At 40.9% G+C, this 24,958-nt stretch overlaps 1 protein-coding gene across 1 annotated transcript in view; it reads right to left on the reverse strand.

Annotated features, from left to right (window-relative positions):
• SPOCK1 (SPARC (osteonectin), cwcv and kazal like domains proteoglycan 1) overlaps nucleotides 1-2,885 on the reverse strand; it is a 324,674-nt gene extending 321,789 nt beyond the window's left edge. Inside the window, exons 1-2 of the mRNA XM_056350365.1 lie at nucleotides 2,711-2,885; nucleotides 2,161-2,328 (exon numbers count right to left, since the gene is read on the reverse strand). Coding sequence (XP_056206340.1) covers nucleotides 2,161-2,328 — 168 coding nt within the window. The 5' untranslated portion in view covers nucleotides 2,711-2,885. The remainder of the gene's footprint in view (nucleotides 1-2,160; nucleotides 2,329-2,710) is intronic.
• Between the last annotated feature and the right edge of the window lie 22,073 nt (nucleotides 2,886-24,958).

The raw sequence follows: 24,958 nt of genomic DNA on the forward strand, positions 1-24,958 counted from the left end.
TGTGGACACAGAACATTATGATGCGGTAAATCACTGTAGCTGAAGACATGTTATTAAGAGCTTAATGACATACAAAAGCTTTTTATTTTTTCTTTTTGGAAAAGCTTAGTAGGAGATGATTAGTAGCTTGTTAATCTGCACCATAAAAGGTTTCATGGATAATCATGTGCATTTGTAACATGCCAGTTTGAAGTAATTAAATAGAGCCATTGAGACAGCTGGGTAGAAAAAACCCTAAACTTTGCATTAACTTTCTACTATTTGCTTTTGCTTGGCAGAGGACGCGTTAAGAGGGTTTTATTCATAAATTGACTCTTCCTATAGAAAACATTTTTGAGGCTTTACAGGTTTTGTTAGCATTTTCAGAAAATCTAAAAATGCATTTTCAGTTGTGAAAGCTTAAAACACGGGAGAGGTAATCTTCACAAACATCTTCCATGGGAAGAGGAGTAATTTCTCTGTCAATTTCACTTGTGAGATTGAGGAAAAGGGAGAAGAGGTTGCAAGAACTCCAGGCTTGAAAAAACAACCAACCAACCAAACCCAAACAACCATCACCTGCATAAAATTAAATAAAACCTTTAAGCTCAAGAAGCGTGATTAATAGAATGCCAATCTGGAAGGAGACTGTTGAAAGATGTCCCTTGCTATAAATCTGTCCCTAGTGGTTTTGGATTCATCAGTCCTTCATTCAATTTACCATTTTCAAATGCTGCTGAATTCTCACATTAGGTTGGATGTAGAAATTAACAAGTGAAATCCTTAGCCTGTGCTCCCCAGGAGACTACACCAAATACTAACAAAGATTCCCTTGGACTCTGGTAAATATCTATGAAAACACGTTAACTGTAGAATCCTCTTAATAAACCAGTAGTTAGAGCACTAGCATAGGCTTTTCCAGACACCTATTATACAAGAACTTCAACAGTCCCAGTAGGTGGATGTCGTTACAGTCACTGCACACAAATATACATTCTGACATATCTGTTGATACCATTGTTAATGCTGTACTCTGTCATATTGAGATTCAGAGCAGCACGATTTCTCAAACACAGAGATGACCACAACTACAGAAAAACGTAGAAAGAATAACCTAGGCAGAGACTGGTCACATTTAACTGCAATACTCTGACTTCCTCTGCAAAATAAGATACAGTGTTAAGACCACAGAGACAAACGCATAGCATCAAAGTTTAACTTGTTAGTTTATTATAAAATACCAGAGCTTCCTAAACAAACAAACAATAGTGCCAGCAGAACTGCTAGCCAGCTCTACTCTTCCCTTTCCCAGGGTCACACTGCAGCCACAGGGCACAAATCCCATGCAATAAAGAACACTTAACCTCAATGTGCTCATCATCAACCTTAACAGTAATGTTTCCCTCACCCTGCTTGGGCAGATGGAAGCAGGGTTTCCTCTGTGTGCTCCAAGAAAGCTTTTTCAGCATACAGACAGCAGAAGCAAAAGGAGCTCTGTAAATATTGCATTTACCATAAACGTTGCATTTCCCTTTTTCCAGTCATTGACTTAATACATGCAGTTGTATTCAAACTAGGGGAATTCAAGACTTAATTTCAAGCTTAAGTGACTTGTTTTGTACAAATACATGTCAAAACACATCTTGAAGTTACCCCTATTTTCCAGACCGAAAAAAACCCTGAGTCAAAGCATTGCTTCCTCCAACCCTATACCAGCGTCAAAGATTTCCATGAGCAGAACTGACAATAAAGTGTTTTCCACCAAATCTGCAGGCAAAAAGAAAAGCTTCACTGTTTTCCACCTTGTGGTTTGAACTGGTAAACATTCCCTTCTCACACACACACCCCTTTCCATCATTTTACAGTTAACTAGCCTCTTAATCAGCAGGCACAGAAACTTCGCTCAAAGTTCCTCCCGAAAGGAAAATTGAAGACCTTTGCGTGAGAGTGACATCGTGCCTAAGCTGCCCCAATCGATGGGGTAATCAGGAAGGCCAGGACCGTCTGTCCGGCTTCCAAACAGCTCTGAACAGCTCTGAACATCCTTCATACAAGCAGCAACCGGTTGCCCGAGCTGCATCTCTCTTCCACCCGCCGCTTCTAAAAGCCCGCAGCCACCCACGGGAAGGATGCTACGGCCGAACGGAACGAGCGAGTACGCGCAAGCGAAGAGGTACTCACATCCCGGAATTTGTTCCAGTACTTGTCTTTATCGTACTGCGAAACGGTGCTCAGCCATTTGTCGTTGTCCAGGAAATTCCCGTGGTTGCTGTTACTCGTGATGATCTCGGGATGCCGGCTCTCCACTTGCAGGAAGCACCAGGCAGCGATTACCAGCACCCCCGACATCTGCGAGGAGAGGAGAGGGGCGGCGGGCAGCGGCGGGCAGCGCCGGGGGGCGGCGGGGGCCGGCGAGCAGCGCCGGGGGGCGGCGGGGGCTTCCCCGGGCAGGGAACTTCGCGGGGACCCAAGTCGGGGCTCGCCTCCCCTCACGCCCCTCGCCAACTTCTGCCTGCGGAGCCGCCGGGTCCGCGGAGAACCCACCCCCCCACCCCCGCCCAGCCTGGAGAGGCGGGGAACAGCGAAGGTTACAATAATTAAAATAAAACGGATCACCCGGCGCTGGGCCAGGGGGGAGCGCGGCGTTCCGAGCCCCCAGGACACCCCCCGCCGGAGCCGCCCGCGCCAGCTCCGCGAAGTTTGGCTGCCAGGGCGCGGAGCGAGCCCCTACCTCCGGGCAGTGCCACCGAGCGCGGCTCCGAGCGCCGTGCGCGCCGCTCCCTCCTCCAGCTCCCGCTCCGCTCCTTTGTGCGGCGCCGCTGCCGGGCGGCGGGTCGGAGCGCGGCGAGCCCCGAGTAGGCGCCGTCAGCGGCTCCGGCCGTGTGTGCGCGGCGGCGGGCGGGCGGCCGGGCGCCTCCAGCCGAGGTCTGGCGCCATCTACCGCCGAGCGGCGGCGGCGCGGGGGCGGAGCGCGGCGGCAGCGCCCGCCTGAAGGGAAGGGCGCGGCGGGGCGCCGCTCGCGCGCCCAACGGTCGCCCCTGCACCTGTGGAGGCCGCGGCGGGGCAGGGCAGGGCGGCCGGGTGTCGGTGGGGGCGGCCGGGTGTCACTGGGGTGGCCGGGTGTCGGTGGGGGCGGCCGGGTGTCACTGAGGCCACCGGGTGCAGCCTCCTCGGAGGGCTCGACAATGAAAGCCTCACCGCAGCCGGAAGGGTGATGGAGCCGTCGAACTGGCCTTTAAAACATCAAACCCCACAAATACCAGGTCTATAAGCCCTGGGTAGCGTACACCCACCCTGCGTCAATAGTTTAATTTCTTTTGGCAAGGAGCTCCCCTCCCTTGGCCAACGCAACCCATGTGCGAGCGGGTTTCTGCTCCCGCACCAGGCAGTGAAGCGTGGGGCTGCCTGGGCCGTGGGGAGGGTACAGGCGAGAGCCAGAGCCATCTTCCATCCCTAAAAACAGGAAGAGGCAGAGGAGGGGAGCTCTTAGCTACGTGCTGGTCTAGGAGCCAGGGTGAAAGGTGGAGACCTTCTCCTGCAAGAAAGGAGAAAGACCTCCATTGTCCACCGAGGAGGTGGGAACGGGGGCTGGGCTATTTCCCACATCAGGGTTTGGGTGATAGTTGCTGTATCCATCCCCAAGGACCATGAGGAAGGCACTCTTCATCCTCTCACCTCCGAGCGTTTCAAGGGATAGGGAAATTTCACACCCACATTTGATTTTAAGAATACAGAGTGGAGGCTCTCACTGAGGGTCTCGTTCTTTGCACCTGGATGGAAGACAGAACTCAGCCCCTGCTAATTAATAGAATGCCCAAGAATGAGGACATATACTTTTGCTTATCATTTTAAATGCAGCAGTAAATACTGTTCCATCTGACATTTTTCAAATATGGTTCATTAAAGTGTCTTGTAAATACCACCTTTTCTCCCCAAGAAAACTATCAACAGGGTTAATTCCATTTTTTACAGGCACATTAGGCGTTTCTTCAGTGATGTAGAAAAGGGTGATGTTTATTCATTTTTTGCTCTATATCTGAGCACTAAACTCAGTATACAGTTCTGTTCCTAGATCTGATTTTAAATACAGTTCCTAAGTGCCACGAAACCACAATAAAAGCCTCTGGGACTGAAAAAAAACCCCAATGTTAATTTTGACGGTAGAGAACAAGCACATATGCACATTGCATTCTCCCCTTGGTGCACACAGAATCTAATGAAAGCAACATACCTGCAGGAGGGCAAAATATAACCCAATAAAAGCAACAAATAGAAGACATCCAAACCAAAGCCCTGCAGATTGGGATGTAAATCCATATCCAAATGCCTTGCTGCACCTTCCTTCCTATACTGTACTATACCATTCTTCTGATGGTGGTCCAGGGTAAGTATTCCTCTCAAATATCTCTCTGTTGTGCACAGATGTTCCTATAAAACTGTTAGTTTCAGTGACAGATAAGGTTTATATAACTTCCACCTGGCAGGGTGAACACAAGCTTTCTCATTTCTTACTTAGATTAACAGAGTACTGTGCAGTTTGTTCTGTATGGGCCTTTTCTGTAAGGTTTTTAACAACAGAGGATTTGTCTTCTCTGCACAGCCATTAAAGATCTTGCACCATCTTAAATCTCATGGTTAAGAGATTTCCCCAGTGAGCTTACAGAAATCTATTGCCACTCAGCTGCATACAGTTCCATTTGAGTCATGTGTTTCACCCCAGACATTTCAGCACCATCATACGCAAACCACGTTACCTACTAAATATTTGAGGATTTTTATACACAAGGAGCTGCATCAGTGCTTCCAGTTTTGTGTAGATGCACTAGGTACTGCTTTCTTGATCCCACTGCAGGTCAGACCGATTTAATCCTCCCTTGACCATTCCTTCAACTCACGAATTGCCAGGCCTGGCTAGTAAAAAGCAGCAGAACACAGTTTCCCCCAAAACTTGGAGTTCTACCCACTATATTTTTATAGCAGCAGTTAGTTCATCCCTGCAAAACACACTTGTTAGCACAGCAAACCAGGCACAGTCCTTCAGTGACTTCAGTACAGTTGACTTCACTTAGCATGAAGCGGGCTGATATGCTTGCCAGTCAAAGGTTGAATGATAAATTACATAAATATTGTCTATAACGTGAGTAATTACATTCTTACTTGTAGCATTTGTGTCAGAAATGTGTCTTCATTTATTTAATTACTTCATAATCCCATATTCAACACATGGCTAATCTTTCTTGATCCAGTAAAACGCAGGCTTCCCGTTTAATCCTGATAGCAATCTCTCACTCAGCAGCTGCAGCGTTTCACCTCCACACTGTTTATCATCCATGACTAGAATTGAAACATCCTTGTTGGCTGGTTTTTATCTCTGGACAGTGCTATAATTGCCTCTAATTCTCATCCATGAATATAATATTAGAGGTCTCTCTCTATAGTGGATGACTCAACTATTTGGCATTTTGGATGTGGAAAGCTCCTTTGTTTCAAGTTAGAAGAACTACTGAAGAGTTAAAAATCTCTCCTTTTTTTTGGTGCTTGCAGCTGTAAAAAGTGCTACAGTATTGATTTTGTATATTATTTGATAGCTCACTTCAACTGTATAAATTATTTTATCGGAAGTTGTAATAATAACCATGCCCTGCCAGCTTCTCCATGCTGTAGCCTGTCCGGCTTCTTTCTGGAAGCAGAACCTTCTGGTGCAGAAAGCATTTCACACACACAAGAATCAAGGGCCAGATCTCATCTCCAGCTAAATTCCCCATGCAGAGGAATGTGATAGTTGTCTTAATAGGGCACTTTGGGACTTGCAGTTAATAGAGAAAGCCTGCAGCATCAGTCTTGCAGGCAACATAACTGAAGCATGTTAACTTCCCCCTAGACCAAAATAAGGATGCCTGGAGAACCAACTCAGCCACTCTTGTTTTCCCTAAAGCTACACTGACCTTGTCCCACATCATAGCCAGTAGCCAGCAGCGTGTACCCAGCAGAGTAAAGTCAGCAGCAGTAGCACATAAGCATTGCCATGTGAAGGATTTTACTTCCCCCAGTTATACTTGGCAGCAAAAGTCACTTTTTCACCTCCTTGATTACTTCCATAGTTCTTGAGGCAGTGGCTGCAGCCTTTGTAGTAGAGCCTTGGAAATCTTCTGTGGACTTTTATTGATGGTTTTTTCCACTCCTCTTGTGAGGCCCAATTCCACTGACTTCATTTTTTAAACATTCACTCAGGAAAGAAAATCTTTACAGTAACAAATGTTTAACGTGCATTTCTGTACTTTACTGTGCACCAGAGTCCTTCACTACTGGATTAGGAAAATTCAATTCTTATAATTTAACTGGATTTAAAAATACACCACTAAAAAGGAACATGCAGGGGGACAGACCTTTATTTAACAACCCTTTATCTCTTCCATATACTGTTGTATCCTTTTAATAGACAGGGGGTTTATTTCCTTCCATGATTCTCAGAACTGCAGATTCAGCTTTGTTAGCTTTGCTGGGCAATTGTGCAGAAAAATACTAGTTTAACCTGTGCAATGAGTGATTGTTGGCTTATACAAAGTTCCTGAAACATTTGTCCACTTTACAACAGACTGTAATTCCTCTTCTTTAAAAATACTATAAATAGTTTCTTGATTTGACCTCTTTATTCGCCTCTGCTCCTGGCCTCTTCTCTATATAAGGCTAAGACAGCTGTATTTTATTGCAATAGTGCCTGGAATTTTGCAAGAATTTGCTGAATGCTTACAACCAGAAGTGCTGCAAATATGTCACATGGCAGGGAAGTTATGGATTTCTTGCAGGTAAAGTGGCACCAGCTGCTTTGGAGACATGGCCATTGGTGCAATCCCCTGTATTCTCATCCTTTTGAAGCACTTAGCCCCAACGTCAGTGATTTCAGTGTAAGAGAAAACACCTCTTGACCTGGAAAGATCCTACAACATTGTAATACCCCAGATTAAAATGAATTGAAATACTGGCAAGTCCTGGGCAAAGTAAAAGCTGAACACAATTTATGGTAAAGAGGCACAAGACAAAAAACTCAGGCAAAAGAACAGAAAAAAACCAATGAATAAATAAAGTGACTTACCACCTACAGAAGTTGGAGGTAGATTTCAGGACCGAGTTTTTCCCACCTTGCAAAGCTATCTTGCCCACAGGTGTCTAGAAGAGGAAAGAAAAATACATTCAGAGTTGAAAACACTGGTGTACACATAAAATGTATAATCAAATACAAGGTTACATTTAAAGTGAAAGATGAGATTGAGGCAGGTATTCACGACAATCAACTTCTGCCTTCTGACGCTAATCCTCAATTTCCTCTGTCATAAGGAAAAAGAAACAAGTCCTTCCGAACGATGCCTCAGAGCCGAAGTCTATCCTAGACACTGTAGATTGTTTTCTGAAGGATGTTATTGACTCCAGAGAGAGCCTACCAAACCAGAGGCATGCTAGGTAAAAGCTAGGTCCTGTGATTATTGCCCTCAGGACCTGCAGGGTAACAAAAAAATCATCCTTACCCATATGACTCAGTCTTTTGGGTCACATCAGAACATTCATCAGTTTAAAGTTTTTAATGGGAAGATAATCCCTGAATATTTGACAAATAGTTTCACTTTCCTATCTTTCCAGTCGATATGGTGATCATGACAAAAGTAATTTTATAGAATTTCACAAAGTATCTTGTAAAACGGCAACCTTATTTTATAGCGGCTTTTATTACTACTGGAACTTTTACTAGGAATTGCATCACAAAAATCGGTTAACATAAATATTGCAGTGAAGAGCTCTCACCATTTAACGCCAGAGTTAACTCTGCCAATGCAGCCTTCATCTTCAGATGGAAAAGGTCACTAGAATTAAATTTGTCCTCAGACTTCATAGTTAGCTGGGATGAAACACTGTTATGAAGTTTTGTAGCTCTGTTCAGCATGGAAAATGCCATCCCAAGATGTGCCACTGTCAGGCAGTCTCAGAGAGTTGCCTTAAGCCCTTTCTGTAATATACGAACAGAAACAGAGATCTGGAAATTAACAAGTGGAATATCAAATGGGTTTGTTCAATGTTTACTGCAGTAAGATCCTGTTTTGAACATCCACAAGACACCACAGCACCAAACAATAATCAATAACACCATTTACATTAATAGTCAGATTTCAGAAGTGAAATCTGCATGGAATATAGAGCATCATTAATGGCTGAACTACAAAAATAAAATGTCTATTCATGTAAATGTTAGGGAAGCCTCAAGTGTGTTTGTTCTTTCCCCGTTATCCTTTGCTTCTTTTTAAACTGTCTCAAATTTCCCCATATTTGCTACTTTTTTTCTTTTCCCTCTTACATGATCTTCTGCAGATTTTGCATTTTGAGGTCTTTATGGTTCCTTTATGATCATTTCTTCCATTCTTCCCTTTCTACTTTCATTTACTTCACCCATCCCATCCCATTCCCCTTTTTTCTTGCCCATATAAACAGATGCTAAGATCCTTACAAAAGCAGCAGCTTTCCTGAGAGATTGGAGAGATTCCAGTCTGGAAGCGTTGCTGCCTGATGGCCCACAAGTCCCAAAACATCTTGCAGCTTCAGAGGCCAGGCTTCGCGTCAGCCCAATTACATACACATGGTTAACAGCAGTTTCAGATTTGCTGAGTAACGTGAAAATGACAAGAACCAGGGATTTGTTGGACCAAACAATCTTCTGGCTCTCACTAAACCCTCTTTTCATTAAAGAAAATAAAACAAAAGTATTGATGTCCATAGATGAAGACAATAAAGATGAGCCACAGAGGGGCCATAATGGTTTGCATACTCGTAAACCCTTCTCAGTCTTTGCGGCTTCAGTGTTTTCCTATGGGGGATAACGTTAAGAATGTGCTAGAATGCAACACTCCCAGATAATGTAGAGAAAAAATTTTCTTTGTCCCTGCCACTACATTTTAGACATGAAGCTGAAGCTCTCCAGGGAAGCTGATGATTCGTTTTGCCAATAACTTGAACCCTTATGGAAAACCAGATGCTATTTTACACAATCACTGAATCCCTTGAAGTGAGTGTGCTTAAGACGAAGACTTTGGGTAGGGAGAGAAGAGAGGCGTTAGGTGTGGCAATAGCTGAAAGAGAGGTACAAAGTGCAAGTTATGGTCAGCATCAGTGTCTGCTAGCATCCCAGGGTGGCTGTAAGAAATTTGAGGAATGTGGACCATGCGCCCCAGGTGTGGCACAAGGGTTCTGAACACCTGATTCTCAGAGGCAGCTTTGGGCCTTGGGATACTGAAGGCAACTGACAAAAATGTGGCCGTTGGCTCAGCTCTGCTATGAGCCTGTACTGCTGTACCTACCCCAGCAGCGCCATGGCTCAAGCATGGCGGGGGCAGACCTTGGTCTAGGTAAACAGTCCTGCTGCTATGAACTGTTGGTCCAGTCATGCATACTTCAAGCAGGTCCTTGCACCAGGGACAGTATTCTGTGAAGGACCGTGTGGTGGTCAGAAAATGGACAAAAATTTCTAAAAAATTCTCAGCATCTTCCTCTGCTTTAAGCAATTACTGAATTGTCTATGATAACAGCATTATAAAGCCAAAGAAAAATATCCCCCAAACCCTACTAATACTCTTAAGGGCAGGAATTATAAAGGAGGAAAATGCCTTACCTGCAGTGACAGTGTCTAGAAATATGGAGGATTCACCTCGTGTCAGCAAGCATGGAGACTGGCAGAAAGGAAGGCAGACAGGCAGCAGCCTTATTTCTCACAGTAGGCGATTCCGAAGTGCTTGATGTGTTTTCAGTTAACTGGCCATGTTTGAAAGTGTATTAAAGAAATCTAAGTAGCACTTCATTCTGCATAGGAATGAAAGATGAGTGTTAAGTTTTTAAATGCGGAGTGCAAAAAGCATGGAAGAATTTGTCCACGTTCTAATGCAACTCCAGATCTTGCAATTCCAAGGTGTGTGGGAGAAAATGAATCCACCAAGGGAGGAGGAGACCAGCTCACACGTGCAGACAAAGCTCTGGCAGAGATGCTGCAGAAAACCCAGAATTCACCCTAGACAAAGCAATCAGGATCTGCCAAGTAAAATTCATGCTACAGTGAAATTTATGGAAGGTGGGCAGTGCTTTGATTCCATAGGGAGTAGAAATAATCTGCTAATATTTCAAGAAAGTATGCCTGGGGTCAGGAATATATACAGAACCCAATGTCAAAGTCCACTCAAAAAGTAGTACATGGGGTGGCACACTGTGCTATATATTTGAGCCAAAATTTTGCTGATGCCTAAAAAGAAATGCAATAATGGCAAAGGCTTACATAATTTCACATGCCCTAGAAGAGCGTGTGCTGCATCAAAACCCATGACAATGTCATTAGCAGCTCAGAAAAATTTTTCATAGGAGCAGTTCATAACACTGCAGCAGAAGATGGACTACCTGCCTGAAAGGAAGTGAGATGTATTAATTTTAGGTTGGATTTTGGCGCTAAACGCAATGAAATGCCAAAAATAGTATTCTTAGTTAAAAAAAAAATAAAATCAAAGAAAAACAAACAATGAGCTAAGTGATTGTAGCTCTGGGCATTTTAGTGGGGAGCTCACACATTCTCTTAAGAGGGTTAATCAAATCAACAGGGATATGAATTTGAGAAAAGCTACAGATTACATTTACTTCAAGAGAAAATAAGCCTATTGTTTGATTCCTGCTCTTGATGATGCCAAGTCACTGGAAAGGCAAAGAATACAAAATAAATAAGGAGGATATGTGAGTGCCTTCCAGGGAATGGAGAAGGTATTTCAGAACACAGAAAAAAACCCTGGGAAAGTTCCTTTCATTTTAAGGACAGGATGAAAAGCAATGAGGTGCATTTCTCACTGCTTTATCCTAAGGCAAGTAATCCCTTGAGATGGGAAAAAGTAGAACCTTTTCCTTATGATTCGACTCAAAGGATCTAACCGCATAAACTGGAAGCGTTTTTCACCAAGGGACAGAAGTCCTTGAAACTATAGACCTTTCCTCTTTGTGCATTGTCAGGCTCTGAAAAGGATCTGTAGGGAGGGAAACAAAATATAAGCAGACAAGATGACTTCTGAGACTCCTTGCAGTTTGACTAGATGGCTTCTTGAAGTCTTCCCAGCCCTATGCTTTTGATTCCTTATTCTTGTATATTCAACATCCCTTTCAGGAAAGACTTTTTCCATTCTTCTGTCTTTTTCCATTCTTTCTGAGAGTTTTTTGATAGAAAAATAATTTTTTTGATGAAACACAAGATATTGAGATTTTCATCAGAGCAAACCCACAGTATCAATATAAAATCTCCAGGCAGCTTTGGAGGTAACAAAAGCTACCAAACTAAAAGACCCTACAAATAAAATTAAGTAGATTCCATGAGGTATAAATAATAAATGAAGCAATGAGAGAAGCTAATAGGGCCAGGAAGATCATCCATTGACACCATAAATCTGTTCCCCCAACACACAAAAAGAAGGTGTGAGGATTTCTTGAATTAATTAAGTGCAGAAAGGTATTTGCATTTAATACAACTTCTGAAACCTGAAAGTTAAGATGGAGATGGAATTTAATTTTCCAGGTATCATAACTTGATCTGGACAGTTCTGGTTTCAGATAAGAGAGCTATATTAAACATATAAGTACAAGTGAGCCCAGTTGAAAACCAGACGGTCTGTCTCACGTGATACAGGTTCCCCACACCAGCATCTATGGGGTCAACAAAACAGGAACAGTGCTACTCTGTCTGGACCCAGTTTTGATCTTGCAAATCTATCCTGACTTGCCAGTCATGTCAAACTAACCAATTTTGAAGTCCAGGGAACTACAAGGAGTAAACGAAGTTGGTTATAGAAAACTTTTCAAAGACGGTACTCAGTCCTCTTACTCTGGAGTCCATTATGTCTGCAAAACTCTAATAGCAATAGGCTCAGATAGACAGGGAGTTTTTCACCTCAGTCAAAGGTTTAACATTTTCTTTAAGTACTTTAGGATCCTAAAGTCAGCTCAAACTGAATATAGAAACCTTATTGCCATTGCCAGAGGATCTGGCATATAACCTGTTGAGAAGATTATTTTTCCTCTTCTACAAGCACAGGATTCTTGGTTGCCTGCACACACTCTGGAGATTTTGACAGAAGTGCAACCATGCAAAGTGCAGAGCTTGATTACATACAAGTTTTTCTAAACCCAATTCATAAAACCAGCCTGTTTGACCTCAGATGAAGCAAAACCTGCAAGTTCCAAAGGTATAGCTGAAATTCCCCTGCAGAAAGAAATTAATACTATTAGCAAAAGTCAGGTCTGCATGTTCCTGACCTATATACCTTTTTTAGTGAGATTATTAAATTGTTAAAGGGGCAAAGATAGTGATCTCCCAAGGCTTCATAGAAAAATGGGTGACTTTAGACATTGAAAAGTCTAAGAAAAGGTCTGAAGTCTGGCCTCAAAAGAAGCATGAACTATTAAATATTGTCACCTAGGCCAGCAATGGAGACAACACGGAATGAAAGAGCACATAAGGAGACAATCTCCATCACACTGATGCCACATAAAAAGAATTGCCTGTCCTTTGCTGTCCTCTCCAATAGAAGGATTTAACAACAATGACGAGAAATAACTATATAATAGTTACATTATTCTCTGTCCCCCTCAGCAGCTTCCTTGCAAGAAGCTACAATTAAATAGACAATCCTATGTCTCAGTTTATTTTTCTAGATATGTAAATACTGACAAGCTCAATAGGCTGCTTAGTATGTGTGAGTTTAAGCCATCAATTTGAAATGTGGCTTCAGACTCCTGACCAATATTTCTCACCATTCATAGTCCAAACGGTTGCTGGGAGAAAATGTCAAAAGAACAAAGAACCTGCTCAGACAGACTGGAGTTGTTCCCAGACTTCACAGTAAAAGTAAAAAATAATTTTAGCAAAACTCGCTGACATTTTATCCAACAGAAAACTGAAAACCTGTTGCCTGGATGTTCAAAAGCTAAAGGCTAAAGCTGTGCTTATCAGAGACACAGAGCTAAAAAGTCACAAGAAGGTGCAAACCCAGCAGTATGGCTTGGGTCCCAGATTCATCCCACAGCTCTCAGACGAGACTTCTCTGTCTCTAAATCCGAAAAGGATATAAGGCACCAAACCCTAACTCTTTCTGGCTTACTATAGTAATTCTGTTTTCCTTATTAGGGATGAATTCAAACTGTTGTGTTCCCTGCAAAATACAAAGACTGTGTAATTAAGACCAGATGTTTACATCCTGGTTTATGCCTAATAAATACGCAGTGACAGGGAAGCATATGAAGTACAATTCATCAAGAACAAAATGTTGTTTAAGGTCATATGGGGAAGCACTGAGTAATGCATTTTTCTCAACTGCCACCCTTTCAAATGGTGGAATATCTGTAATAGAGATGCACTGCCATTACAGCATCGGAATACGTGTTGTCACAGAAAAAACATAACTTTCAACCTTTATAAATAATGAGAAGGAACAACATGGTATAAAATGTAAGGAATGAGCAAAATTTCTGGTGAGATGAAGATGCTGAGACTCAGTTACCTTTCAAAAATCAAGTTCAGTATTATCATGGGTCTAAATGTCTCCCCACTGAACAGTTAAAATTTATGCTCATGGTTTTAATTTCAATATGCATTTTTATTAACTAAAGATTACATATTTTATTTTTCTTGCAGAAGCTGTGTAAGAATTTCAGATAAATTGGTGGCAATACAATGAAAAAAGGTTTTTGAAACTTATGCTCAGTTAAACAGCAAGGTTGTTTTGGCAGTTTTGCCTTCACCGGCCTGAATGTGTCTGGTTTTACTTATACCTCCTCACAGAAGAATTCTTTCAGTTATTTGGATGATTATTCAAAAACACTGAGAATTTCATTTTTACAGAGGATGTCTGTAAGGGCGACTATGCCAAAGTCAAAGGCTGGCCTTGGAAAGGTTGGCCCATCTGGAAAGATTATTCTTACTGAATCCTAGACAAGCCAAAATATAAAGTATTTGTCGAAGTGGGGATGAATCCAGCAGCAGTGCCGGGTGGGAAGGAAGCGTCTTTGCGGAGCAGCACCTCAGGGTGCACCGTAGCCTGTGGCTGGATATTCTTCCTGCTCTGTATGTGGTGGAACATATGAACGGGTTACATCTGTACTAGGGCTGTAAGACTTGCCAGCTAGAAATGAACGGTGGAAGAAAGACCAGTAAATATGTTAGTCAAACACTCGAGACACTACCTGGTGGGAAACAAGCAGAAAGCAAGTAGGTATGAACGTTAGGATTGTCTTACTTAACACCAACCTCAGTTACCTGGTAAAAGGAGTCTACAGCCCAGTACTGAAATTTCTGGAGTATACTAAACAGGGAGTGATCAGGATAATGAAATACAGAGAAGTCAAAACATAAAGTTTAACACTGATGAAGGCAAAAAGGAAAAAAAAAAAAAAAACCAAGGAGAAGATGGAGTGTTTTGGTTAATTTCACGAAAAAAGTCCCTTAGAAAATGATACGTAGCTTATATTCTCTACTCATTTAAATAACTCATACACTTCCTAAATGCAAAGTACAGATGCTTGGAAGAGCCTTTGATTAAAGTTCCTCACATCAGTCATAGGTGTTACAGCATGGATACTAGATTCTTTAATGGAGACAAACAGAGCGTAAGCAAAAATATTTCATAGGAGATGTCAACAAATTAACACCTTGTCTGGATCCTATTAGGAATTTTGAATTAAAATTGTATTTTAGATTTGGTTTAGAAAACTGCCTTGTAGAATGAAGTGTGAGATAAAATGAATCAATTCATATTCTCTAGGGCCCAATTTTTTGAGTTTTAAGACATCTTATAATTTAATGGAAGTGAAGAAAGGCTTGACGGTGGAAGCATAAATAATTATCCCAACACCTGAGCCTTCAGTAATCATAGGAAAGTAACTTCCTGCATTCTGCCTTGCACTGGTGTAGCAGGGGCTTGGGAAGGATAGAGACACAAAGGACTCTGGCTTAATAAGTACAGGATGAATATAAATAAGTATTGTCTAGCACTAAGATCTAATAGACTGTGCAGTGAACTCCCAAAGGAGACATTGCTTGAGACTCTTAAGAACAGGATGATTAAGGCATTGGTGAATATACTCAGGGGAGCTATCCTGCAGTGGCAGAGAAATGGGCTAAAAGACAAAACAGGTAATTTCTAGCAACTTTAAGGCATGGAATTCCATCCCCAGCAGCCATTCAGAAAACTCCAGAGAGGCCAGATTATTTCCTATGTACATAAAATTTGTGCATGGGAATCAGAAACTCCTGTATTCAGCATATAAATGCACACAGTTGTGTGATCTTAATACAGAATATAAATAAACAGTGACAGAGATGCTTAAGATATACACACAGTAGCTGACAAGGTATTGCCCTTAATGTATCCGAATGCAAAATGGGATATGGCTGCTCTGCATTACATTCCTTTCAATTTTTAAGTTTTTCCACATTCTTCAAGGGCTGTATTATTTACTTTTAGCATTAAAGAGTACCAAGGGTGAATTTACATCTGATCCTTAATCCAAATGGACTTTCTCCACAATTAAAATCAGTGTTTAAAATAAAAAGTTTTAATATTGTGACATTCAAAAGGCAACCAAAGGTTTTCACTGATTATAAGTAGAAAGAGGAAATAATGTATTATTCAAGCTCCAGAGCTTGCTTAATGCAAGATCAATTTTGTTAAGTGTTGCTTAGCAATGGATTATGAGTGCAGATCCTGAATATTAATGCAGGATGGGTATGGCAGCAATTCCTGTGAAAGTACATTTTAAAAAGGAAAGGATTTTCCTGGTGAACCACAGACAAATAAATACTTGCAGAGTTCCATAAATGAAGAGAGGTCACGTCTTCTTCACCTCATGCATCATTTATTGGTTACCAAGCCACATAACTGGAACTTTTAGATCATCTTGGTTGTATTGCAGATATGTATCCAAAAGGCTGTGAATCCGCTCCCAAACCCTGAGGCAGCAGCAAAACTTTACAATGGCACAGCATTCGGTCAAAGCAACAGGATCAAGTTTCAGTAATAGTTTTCCAGAGGATGTGAAATTTTCTTGTGATATTTTGTATTGGCAATCCAATATATCAAGTTGCTTATACTCATTATATATCCAATATATCTAAGACTTTTATCTTCTCACAGATAGTGGTGGTGTAGCTCTGCCTTATAATCAAAGCAAAGACCTTACTGCTTGGCATTTGGCTGGTTTTGTTGTTGTTATAGAAGAAAGTACCCATCACTCTATGCAGAAAAACCCTGCGTCCTGTTTTATCCTGTATTTTATTTTTATACGGTCTGTAGAAGAGACCACAGCTGGGACAGGCTGTGCTGTGAGAATGATGGAATACTGGAGAGAAACGGAGGTGCAGGAGCCACAGAGCCATGCAAGATTTGCACCTGAAGTGGAAGCTCCAAGGTGGGTTTGCTTTGATTGAGATTCCTTGCACAAACTGGGTCTGTCTCATGCATCTGAAAACAGTCTGCTCTGACAACACTTTAACAAAGCACTAACGATGCTGCTTTGTTCTAAATATAGACCCCTCTATATTTAAGGTTGCAGTACAGTTTGTAATGTAGATTGCAAATTTTGACTCCGGCTTTGGCAATCCCTAAAGATGGCAGAATGTCATTTTGTCCTTTTACACGAGGTACAACCTCTGTTGTTTTTATAGTACCCAATTACTTGAATTTCTTGATTTTTTGGTGTGAAATTGAAACTACATAAAGATCTTTATATTATGCTATTGTTAAAAACTCCTGCATGTTTATTCTAAACCCTGATGTTGTTAACTAATTTTTTTCTGTCACTTCACAGACTTAAGCATATAGGATCAAGCACACTAAGGTCATTGTTCTGGAAGCTTATCAGATGTCTGTCTACATGACTCTTTTGGGACTTTGGTGTTCTTTTTCAAAGTCTATCTTTGCTAAACATGTACATTTATAAGAAAGTACTTATTTGATCCTCATTGATTGTTTTCCAACTTGTGTGAACATGTTCTGCCTAATAAAACAATACCTTTTCATGTGTATTTCTTTCTAATCCCATACTTTCTGTGCAGCTTGGGAAATCCTACTCGCATATTTCTCTCCCCTCAGACTCAGCTTTATTTACTACATCTCATTTTCTTTAAATACAACTTTAAACAAGATACAGATTTGTTTTTGTGTATCTCTCTGGGGAACTGAGGAGGAAAATATATGTGTATGTAGATGTGTGATTGCTGATCCTCTGATGGCTTTCAACTAATAATTAGACTGTAAACTTTTCAGGACAAGGGCAGCTTCACAGTCTACATCTGTTAGAGCGATGGAATCCAGTATCTGACTGCTATCTTCAGCCTTAACGTTAAAAATAATTACTAGTGTTTATATTATAACATCAACCAGGGATTTCAGAGTTCATACATAAAATATGAGACAGTCCTTGCCAGAGCCCTAATAGCCAAAGTTAGTTCAGCTAAGTGCTTAAACATAGGTATGACCTTGTGAGTAAACTCAGAGGCAGCTTCTGTTTTTTTCTGTTGTGTTTTTTTCTTCTTCTTTTTTTTTTTTTCCCTTTAAAATTCTTGCTCCCCAGCTTGGCAGGGTAGTTAGGAACCCAAAAGAGAAGCACAGTGGTAAGGGAAACTCAGGAGACATAACCATCTTTGTAGTAACTTTGTTCCTTAGCAGGAGGTAGAATTACTTGCCTTTTTATTTTGGAAACATTTTACTAAGGTTGAATATCAGAAGCGCGATACAGTATCTTAACCCAACCAGTAGTGACTTCCTTCTTCCAAGTTCTACTGCACAGCTAAAATGTTAAGTAATTCACGCTCAGAAATTCAATGAAGACCTTCAGAGACAGCTTCAGAGAAACCTTATTCCTCAGGATCAGGATGGTCTGGCTACTCAGGTCCCAGATAAGCAGCAGAAAACCTGCCAGCCTGTTTTTTTCATGCACTATTCTTGATTGGTAACCCCTAGATAGCATTTATTTTCTGTTCTATTCTCACGAGCTTACATAAGGGTTTTTTTGTTTTGTTTTCAGAAAGCTTCTTTCATTCACTGTTACTTTAGACATTTGTCTTTCATTGGCGTTCTTGCTTAGGATACATTTCCTTTCTGTCTTATACCATAGGAAGAAAGCTGAATGCTGTGTCAGTCTGTAATGTGAGGGTAAAAATTTTACTAAGGAACTGGCTACGGTGAGTATGTTCAGGGCCTGCTACTGACTGAGTTAGATATGTCCAGCTGTGTCCAAAGGCTTGCACGGGTGTGCGTGTGGATAATGCTTTTATGAAAGTTTCTTCCAGCTCAGGAAGCGTAGCCCACATAACCGCCATTGTCTGCAATAACCAATGAGGGCCCAGGTTTCGTGATTTTGAGTTCTCCCTCCCACGTGTAAGGAACAGGACTTATCACAGCTCCAAGTATCCCGTGACTTTCTTCACCCCAGCATCACTGCATTCAGCATGCATGCATGGCACACAACTGCGTATTTGCCCAGCACTCGGCAGGCGCTTTCCGTATCCAGCCAGCTACACACGCACCCCCACGTACACACAGAGCTGCTGAACAGCAAAGCCTTTCTGTGAAATGGACTTCTACCCAAAACACAGTTCCGATCTTCACAATTCAGCTATGCTGTACAGTTTAACATTTGCCATCTCCTGTCTTCAGCCCCACCAATAATTTCTGTCATTTAGCTATATATGATAAATTTAATAAACATGGGTCAAACCAAATACTGAATACCATTATGGGCAGGACTCTGCATTTACAAAGAAAGCCAGTCAGGCCTAATTTTAGAATTCATATTTACAGCATGCTATCTTATTCATGAAAACAGCTTCCCTGAAGTCACTGCCTATACTCTTTTTAGTGAATATTACTCAATAAATATGAAAAGCAGTTTTTAAAATTATGTGATTATTCTCCTAGATAAAATTTTCCTTAAAATGCATTGAAGTAGCTGAGATAGGGTGAAAAAAATCTCTGAATCTAGGAAATCCTGCTATGACCTTTAATTATATGTGTCAAATTAAGACTGTCACGTTGAATTTGCACATAATCAGACTAGATTGCAGAATCTAGCCCATTAATCCATCTATAGTTGATAAAAATTATGTTTAGAATTTATCTCAGTATACGGGATACATATATTTCATGGCATGCATTGACCAGAGAGAGTGGGAACACAGCTTTTGCTTCATTATAGAGAGATGCCAGGCTGAGTCCTTCCTCATCGCGCTCTGTGTTTTGATCACTTTTCAGTCACTGCTGCAACCCACTGTGTATAAACAACTTTAGGAACCGGCTTAAGGCATTGACAGTTCATCTCTTCTTTACTTGCACAGTAGGCAAACAAAATTCTCTTTTACTTTTATGCCTTCTTTCTATGAGCTGTGTTTGAAAAACTAAATTTTTATTTACATTTTTATATATTTGTATATAATGTGTATTTGTTTGTGATTACCATCTCTAACCCTAAAAATTATGTTCTGTTTCAGCTGATGAATTTTGATGTCACCGATATTGCTGTAATAAATGCCCTTCCTCTAGCATGTAAGGGCTTAAAACTTTTTCTTAATTGTATTTTTCCCTTTTTTATCTTATCAGATGGAGAATGACATGCTTTTTTTGTTAATCAATTGTTTTTAACTTTCCTGTCATTTGTATGCTTTTGCCTGTCACTTTCTATGGTATACATCACATTTAGCAACTGAAACAGGTGTATTTTGCACAGAAATTGAGGAAGATTTTGACTCTCCTCTGGAGAAGGCAGTTCCAGTTTCAGATTGGCTAATGAGAAAAAGTGTCTAATTAGCACATAAATCACATAAAACCTACTGGCACACTTGTCTTATGTCAGAACAGGGATTCAGAATGAACCTTTTATTCAATCATGTCCAAATCCACAGTGGTTCTTTAAGGAAGAAGTATTAAGTAATTCTTCAGCAAGTCATCATGCCTTCATCAAGGTTTGAAGAGATGGGAGCAGACTAAATCCCAGTGACACTGGTTAGCGGAAAGGGTTTTACTAAATCAGATCCACCGCTGTGTGAATACAGGTTTGGTAGTTTATGACTGTATCTTGAACTAGCAAAGGCTAATTCAGAAATAAACCCTTTTGTACCACAAGGATGCTTCTGTTAAATGATAAGCTTTAGGAAAGTCTTATTACCCCTGTGCAATGTTGCTGCTGAAGGAGAAGGTGCAAGCAACAAGGCTGGATGCCTGCAGTGATTAAAAAAAAAAAAAAGCACCTCCTTTCTTGCAATGCACAAGCCATCTATTATGCTATTATTCTGGGCTGGATCATAAGCTAGTATAAGAAGACATCATACATAATTAAAATCAATAGTGGTATGCTGATTTACATCTGCTAAGGATCTAGTTCTCTACTTCAAGCATCCAAACCCCAGGTGGAACTAGGAAGTAATTTAGATAAGAAACACCAGCTTCTCTAAGCGCTAACATAACTGGTTTCTGAGGAAAGATATGCAGAGATTTCCTAAAGGATGGCTCACAGCATATCAAGGTACAGGATGATAGGAAGGCTCTATTGCTTGTAAGAATTTATTTCCATAGGATGTGAATCAAGAGGGAAAAAGAGGATGAACCTTAGTGATAGGCAAAATTCAGAAGGGTAAAATGAAAAGGAATAAGAGTAAATATTTTCAGTGGCTATAGTAATTGAACATGGAATAATTTGGCTAAGGATAATGGTAAAGATATGCAGCTATGATACCACAAAACTAGATGCAGATGAGTCTCTGAAAATATTCCATTTACACTCAACTTTAATGGGATTTTTCTGCCTTCTTTTTATCATATAGGAATTTTATATGATACAGTATTTTACTTATATTGTATTATCCTAACCAGTAACAGTAGATGATAATTAGTTGAAAGGGCATTTATCTATTTTTTCTTGAATTCTTTTACAGGCCAACCCTGTGGTTAAGCTATGTGGCCCCCCTGGAGAGGACGCAGAGACAAATATTGCCTAATGCCCATTAATCTCTCTTCGTATAGCTGCTTCATTGCCAACTAAACAAAGATGAATTCTTAGAAGGTGAGCAGGGCATAATACAAAATGAAAGAGTGTAAGCCCACTAACAGGATTCTTTCAGCAGACGTCCAAAATGCTGAATTGTATTTGTTAGCAAGCTTGAGTAAAAAACCAATAGTCTGATTTTTGCTGGATGGTGCAGATGCTGAGGAAAAGGAAGAACAAGTCCAAACATTCGCTTGTGCACCTCCAACAGTGCCTTACCTTTCAGAGCCAAAAAGAGAAAGAGAAAGTGTAAAATATCACCTCGAGTCTGTGGTTCCCTGCTGCTACTTCTCAGAATGAAATCTGGATTAGAGTGGTAAAGAATAGGATATAAACTCCCACAGCAACATCTAAACAGCTGAGACAACTGCCTTTTCATGGTTTCATGATGGCAAGCATGGAGTTAAACAGCAAAGACCAATTACAAAGAGAGATGGGCCAAAGTCAGAAGGAAAAAAAAAAATTAAAACCATAAATTGGGATTATGCTAGAAGTGGTGAGATAAAAGCAAGATGAGCACCTGGCTATATAAATGTAGTAGTTACTTGAAAGAGAATACTTGAGACTGTTTTATTAAAATTGGGCTTTTATTATAAAAGAGGGGGCTTATTTAATAAGTATTTCTAAAGACTTAAAGTGTCCTCTGCCCATGCAGCCTGCATTCCAAGGTTATCAGAAGAACTGTTGCTATGGGCTGAACTCAATTTAGCACATGCTTTTTGTGTGGTGAGTGGATGTGAAAAGGATTCAGCAACACAAATCTGTCTGTGTTCTGAATGTGAAATGAACTTTTGTTAAAGATCTTGCAAAGCTCAACTACAGCTGCACAATGCTGATACAGCCAGGCAAGAGAGGATGACCTATTTGTGTCTATCTGAACTTTGTATTCATCTTTTGATCACAAGCAATGAAACCTGCAGCAATACATCGAACAGGAAGATGTAAGGAAGTGAGACCCTCTCTATTTAATTATCTTTCTATGCTGCTGAACTTAAGATTTTCACTTAAGATATTTCTTTTAGAAAATCTTTTAACATCAGAAAATACTTTATGCTCAGGAAATTTTTAATCATTATTATGATCAAGGAAAGTTTGAACGCTGCAGGCAGAAGGTTAGAAAGGCCATGCATTGTAATGCAAATTTCATTGTTAGGATCCACAGAAAAAGACGTCATTTCTCTAAAGAGGGAAAAAAATCGGATCCCATCATTATCTGGATACATGGCACAACACAGGATCATGAATAAGACAGTTTGCAAAAAGGCCTATCATCTGTCTGCCCCAAGTATTAGTGCCTTACAGTATTTTTACACATTTCTTTGTGAAATGTGAGATAAAACTGTTCTGTTGGCTTATGTGCAGACTGTTCAAGAACCAGAATGTTTACTGAAATGCTACAATATGGTCACCATAATCTAAGAGCATCTAATGATATTCTTGCTCCGGTTCATAACTCTCCCCCATGGAGAAGTTCTGAGACCCATCACAAATGACATCGTTTCACCCAGCTAAGGCTTCGCTACAGGAGAGGTAGAGCAGGATCTTTCACATGGCCCCAATGTGTAAGATACACCTTAACAAGCACTCTGGGTTTTAAAAGATGCCCTTTATGTAGTCTGTCATTAGCAAAGCAAAGACCAGCTTTGATATTGTCTAGAAACTCCTGTTAAAACTAAAAGTAAAAATTGAATTGTTTAAATATTTTTGTCAATTACTTAGATATAACATTTATACTTTCAGGCATTTTCATCACTGTTTGTCCCTCTCTTCCCATACAGGAACTCTCAGAATATATCTCGTGTCTTTCCTTTTCTAGAAAGTGCAAGGGGAAAGATGGACACAGTTCATCTCATAAGGCAACAAAAGACTGTCTGTGGCTTTTGGCTCATCTCACAGTTCTGGGTATTATTTAATTAGTTCAGTAGGGTCTGGTGCTTATTGACATCACAGTCACCTCAAGCAAACATTCTAATCAGCTCTCTTTATGGCCAAACAAGTGGCTGGAGGCAGCTCCCCCCAGATTCACTTGTTTTAGATCTGTTTCTGTATAATTGGAGCTCCTGCACCAGCACTCACAGGAAGATTGTTCCAGCAGCTAAGTTGTCATGGAGCTGGTACATTGCTTCTTGATCAAGTGTCACAAATCCAGAATTACTCCACTGGGCAAGAGTGTCCAGGTAGGAAACCAAGAGTAGAGCAGTGCTTGCCTTGCTTCTGAACCTAGCACCACTCAAGTCTGACTCTTGCACTGGAGCTATCAAGTAGTTCTCTCCAGGCTTTACCTTGAACAAATGCTCCTGTCCAATTACACACAACATTTATGACACAGCTCATACAGAAAGACTCCTGAAGTGTACAACTTAACACACTATCTAGAGTCAACAAGGATCAACACTGCAGTCTATGAGCTAAGACTTGTATATGCTGCATAAACGATGGTGAGAGCCGGCTCTTGTCCTCCCTCCCCAGAGCAGTGGAGAGATTCTTTCCCCTGTGGGCTTTCTAGCTCCATCTTTTAATAGCTTTCCTGTGCCAAGTCCTATAAAACACATCCCAGATTCACTGCAGAGGCAAACTGTGTACACAAGTCACCCATCAGCTCATAAGTATTTTTGTTAGCTATGTAGAGAATATCATGTAATTACAAGGTAGTCACATTCACGATCATTAAAACAGAGTTCTGTGTAATAGCCATATTATGTTGTGATAATCTGTTACACTTTTGAGCATGCACCCATCTCAGAGTTAACATGCCTGAAGATATTTTCTGTAAGGCAAGTACATCTCAATGTTTAGATCAATAAAAAGACTCTTAAATTTGGTACTTGTGTCTTTTTATGCATGAAATTGTACTGAGTTTCACTCTCATATACATATAACAAAGAGAGCGAACACATTCACTGGAATTTTAAGTACTGCATTCACTAAACTTGACTTATGGAAATCAAAACCACACAGCACTGGGGAAAAAAATTCAAATTCTGAGAATTTCCAATCAAAAGAAGATCTCTCTATTAGGATTCTGCTGGAAGAATTCAGTTGTGAGAACAGAACAAAGAAGCTCCTGCCAGAGAAAACAAGCAGCGCAGAAGAATAGGAGTATTTCATAAGATAGTTCTGTCATCCAGGTGCAGACCGTTACCGGAATCAGAGCAGTTCACTACATATATTAAGGCACAGCCTAGATGCCAACACACAAATGTCCACATTAAGAAGAAATGAAGGGGCATGAAATAATGAAGTGAAGGTGGGCAAGCTGAATCCCTAAGAAGCAGGCAGGAGACAGCAAGCAATCATAACGAAAGTGCCTGTGACAGCAGCGCGAGGGGAGTGGGGAAGACTGGTGTGGACCCTCACAGCAAGGGGGAGAACACAGAAGGAATCAACCTTCCAAGTGCCATGCAGGGCACCTATTGATCCAAAGCATCATTGGCTATTCACATAACTCAGTACACAAGTAAGCAAGATAGTTTAAATGAAAAGGTGGTGTGGTTAGTAGGAATGAGCATCAGCGAAGAGGTTGACAGTTTTTACATTAGCTTTGGATGTGTTTTCAGTAGTATCCATCCCTGTGATCCTGAGCCTCTGAGTCGGCTTCTGTGGCTCTCCTGACTCACCTTTCCTGAGCCCAACAATTCAGACAGCTAGGCAGAGCTGTTCTTCCTCTTCTCTTTGAACAAAAAGCCAACCCAGGAAGCTTAAATCACCCATCATTAAAGCAGCCCTTTCTGACTTCAGGTTACCGGGAGCCACCCACACAGTCTTGAGTAAGATGTGGTGGAAAGAGACAGCTTGCAGGACTCATTCATGCTACAGACACCGAGCCCTCAGATTACCCAAAAGGTCTGGCAACAAATTGAAATGACACGATATGATACTATCGATA

The sequence above is a fragment of the Falco biarmicus genome, chromosome 8 (genome assembly GCF_023638135.1).
Source record: "Falco biarmicus isolate bFalBia1 chromosome 8, bFalBia1.pri, whole genome shotgun sequence".
NCBI classification, from domain to species: domain Eukaryota; kingdom Metazoa; phylum Chordata; class Aves; order Falconiformes; family Falconidae; genus Falco; species Falco biarmicus.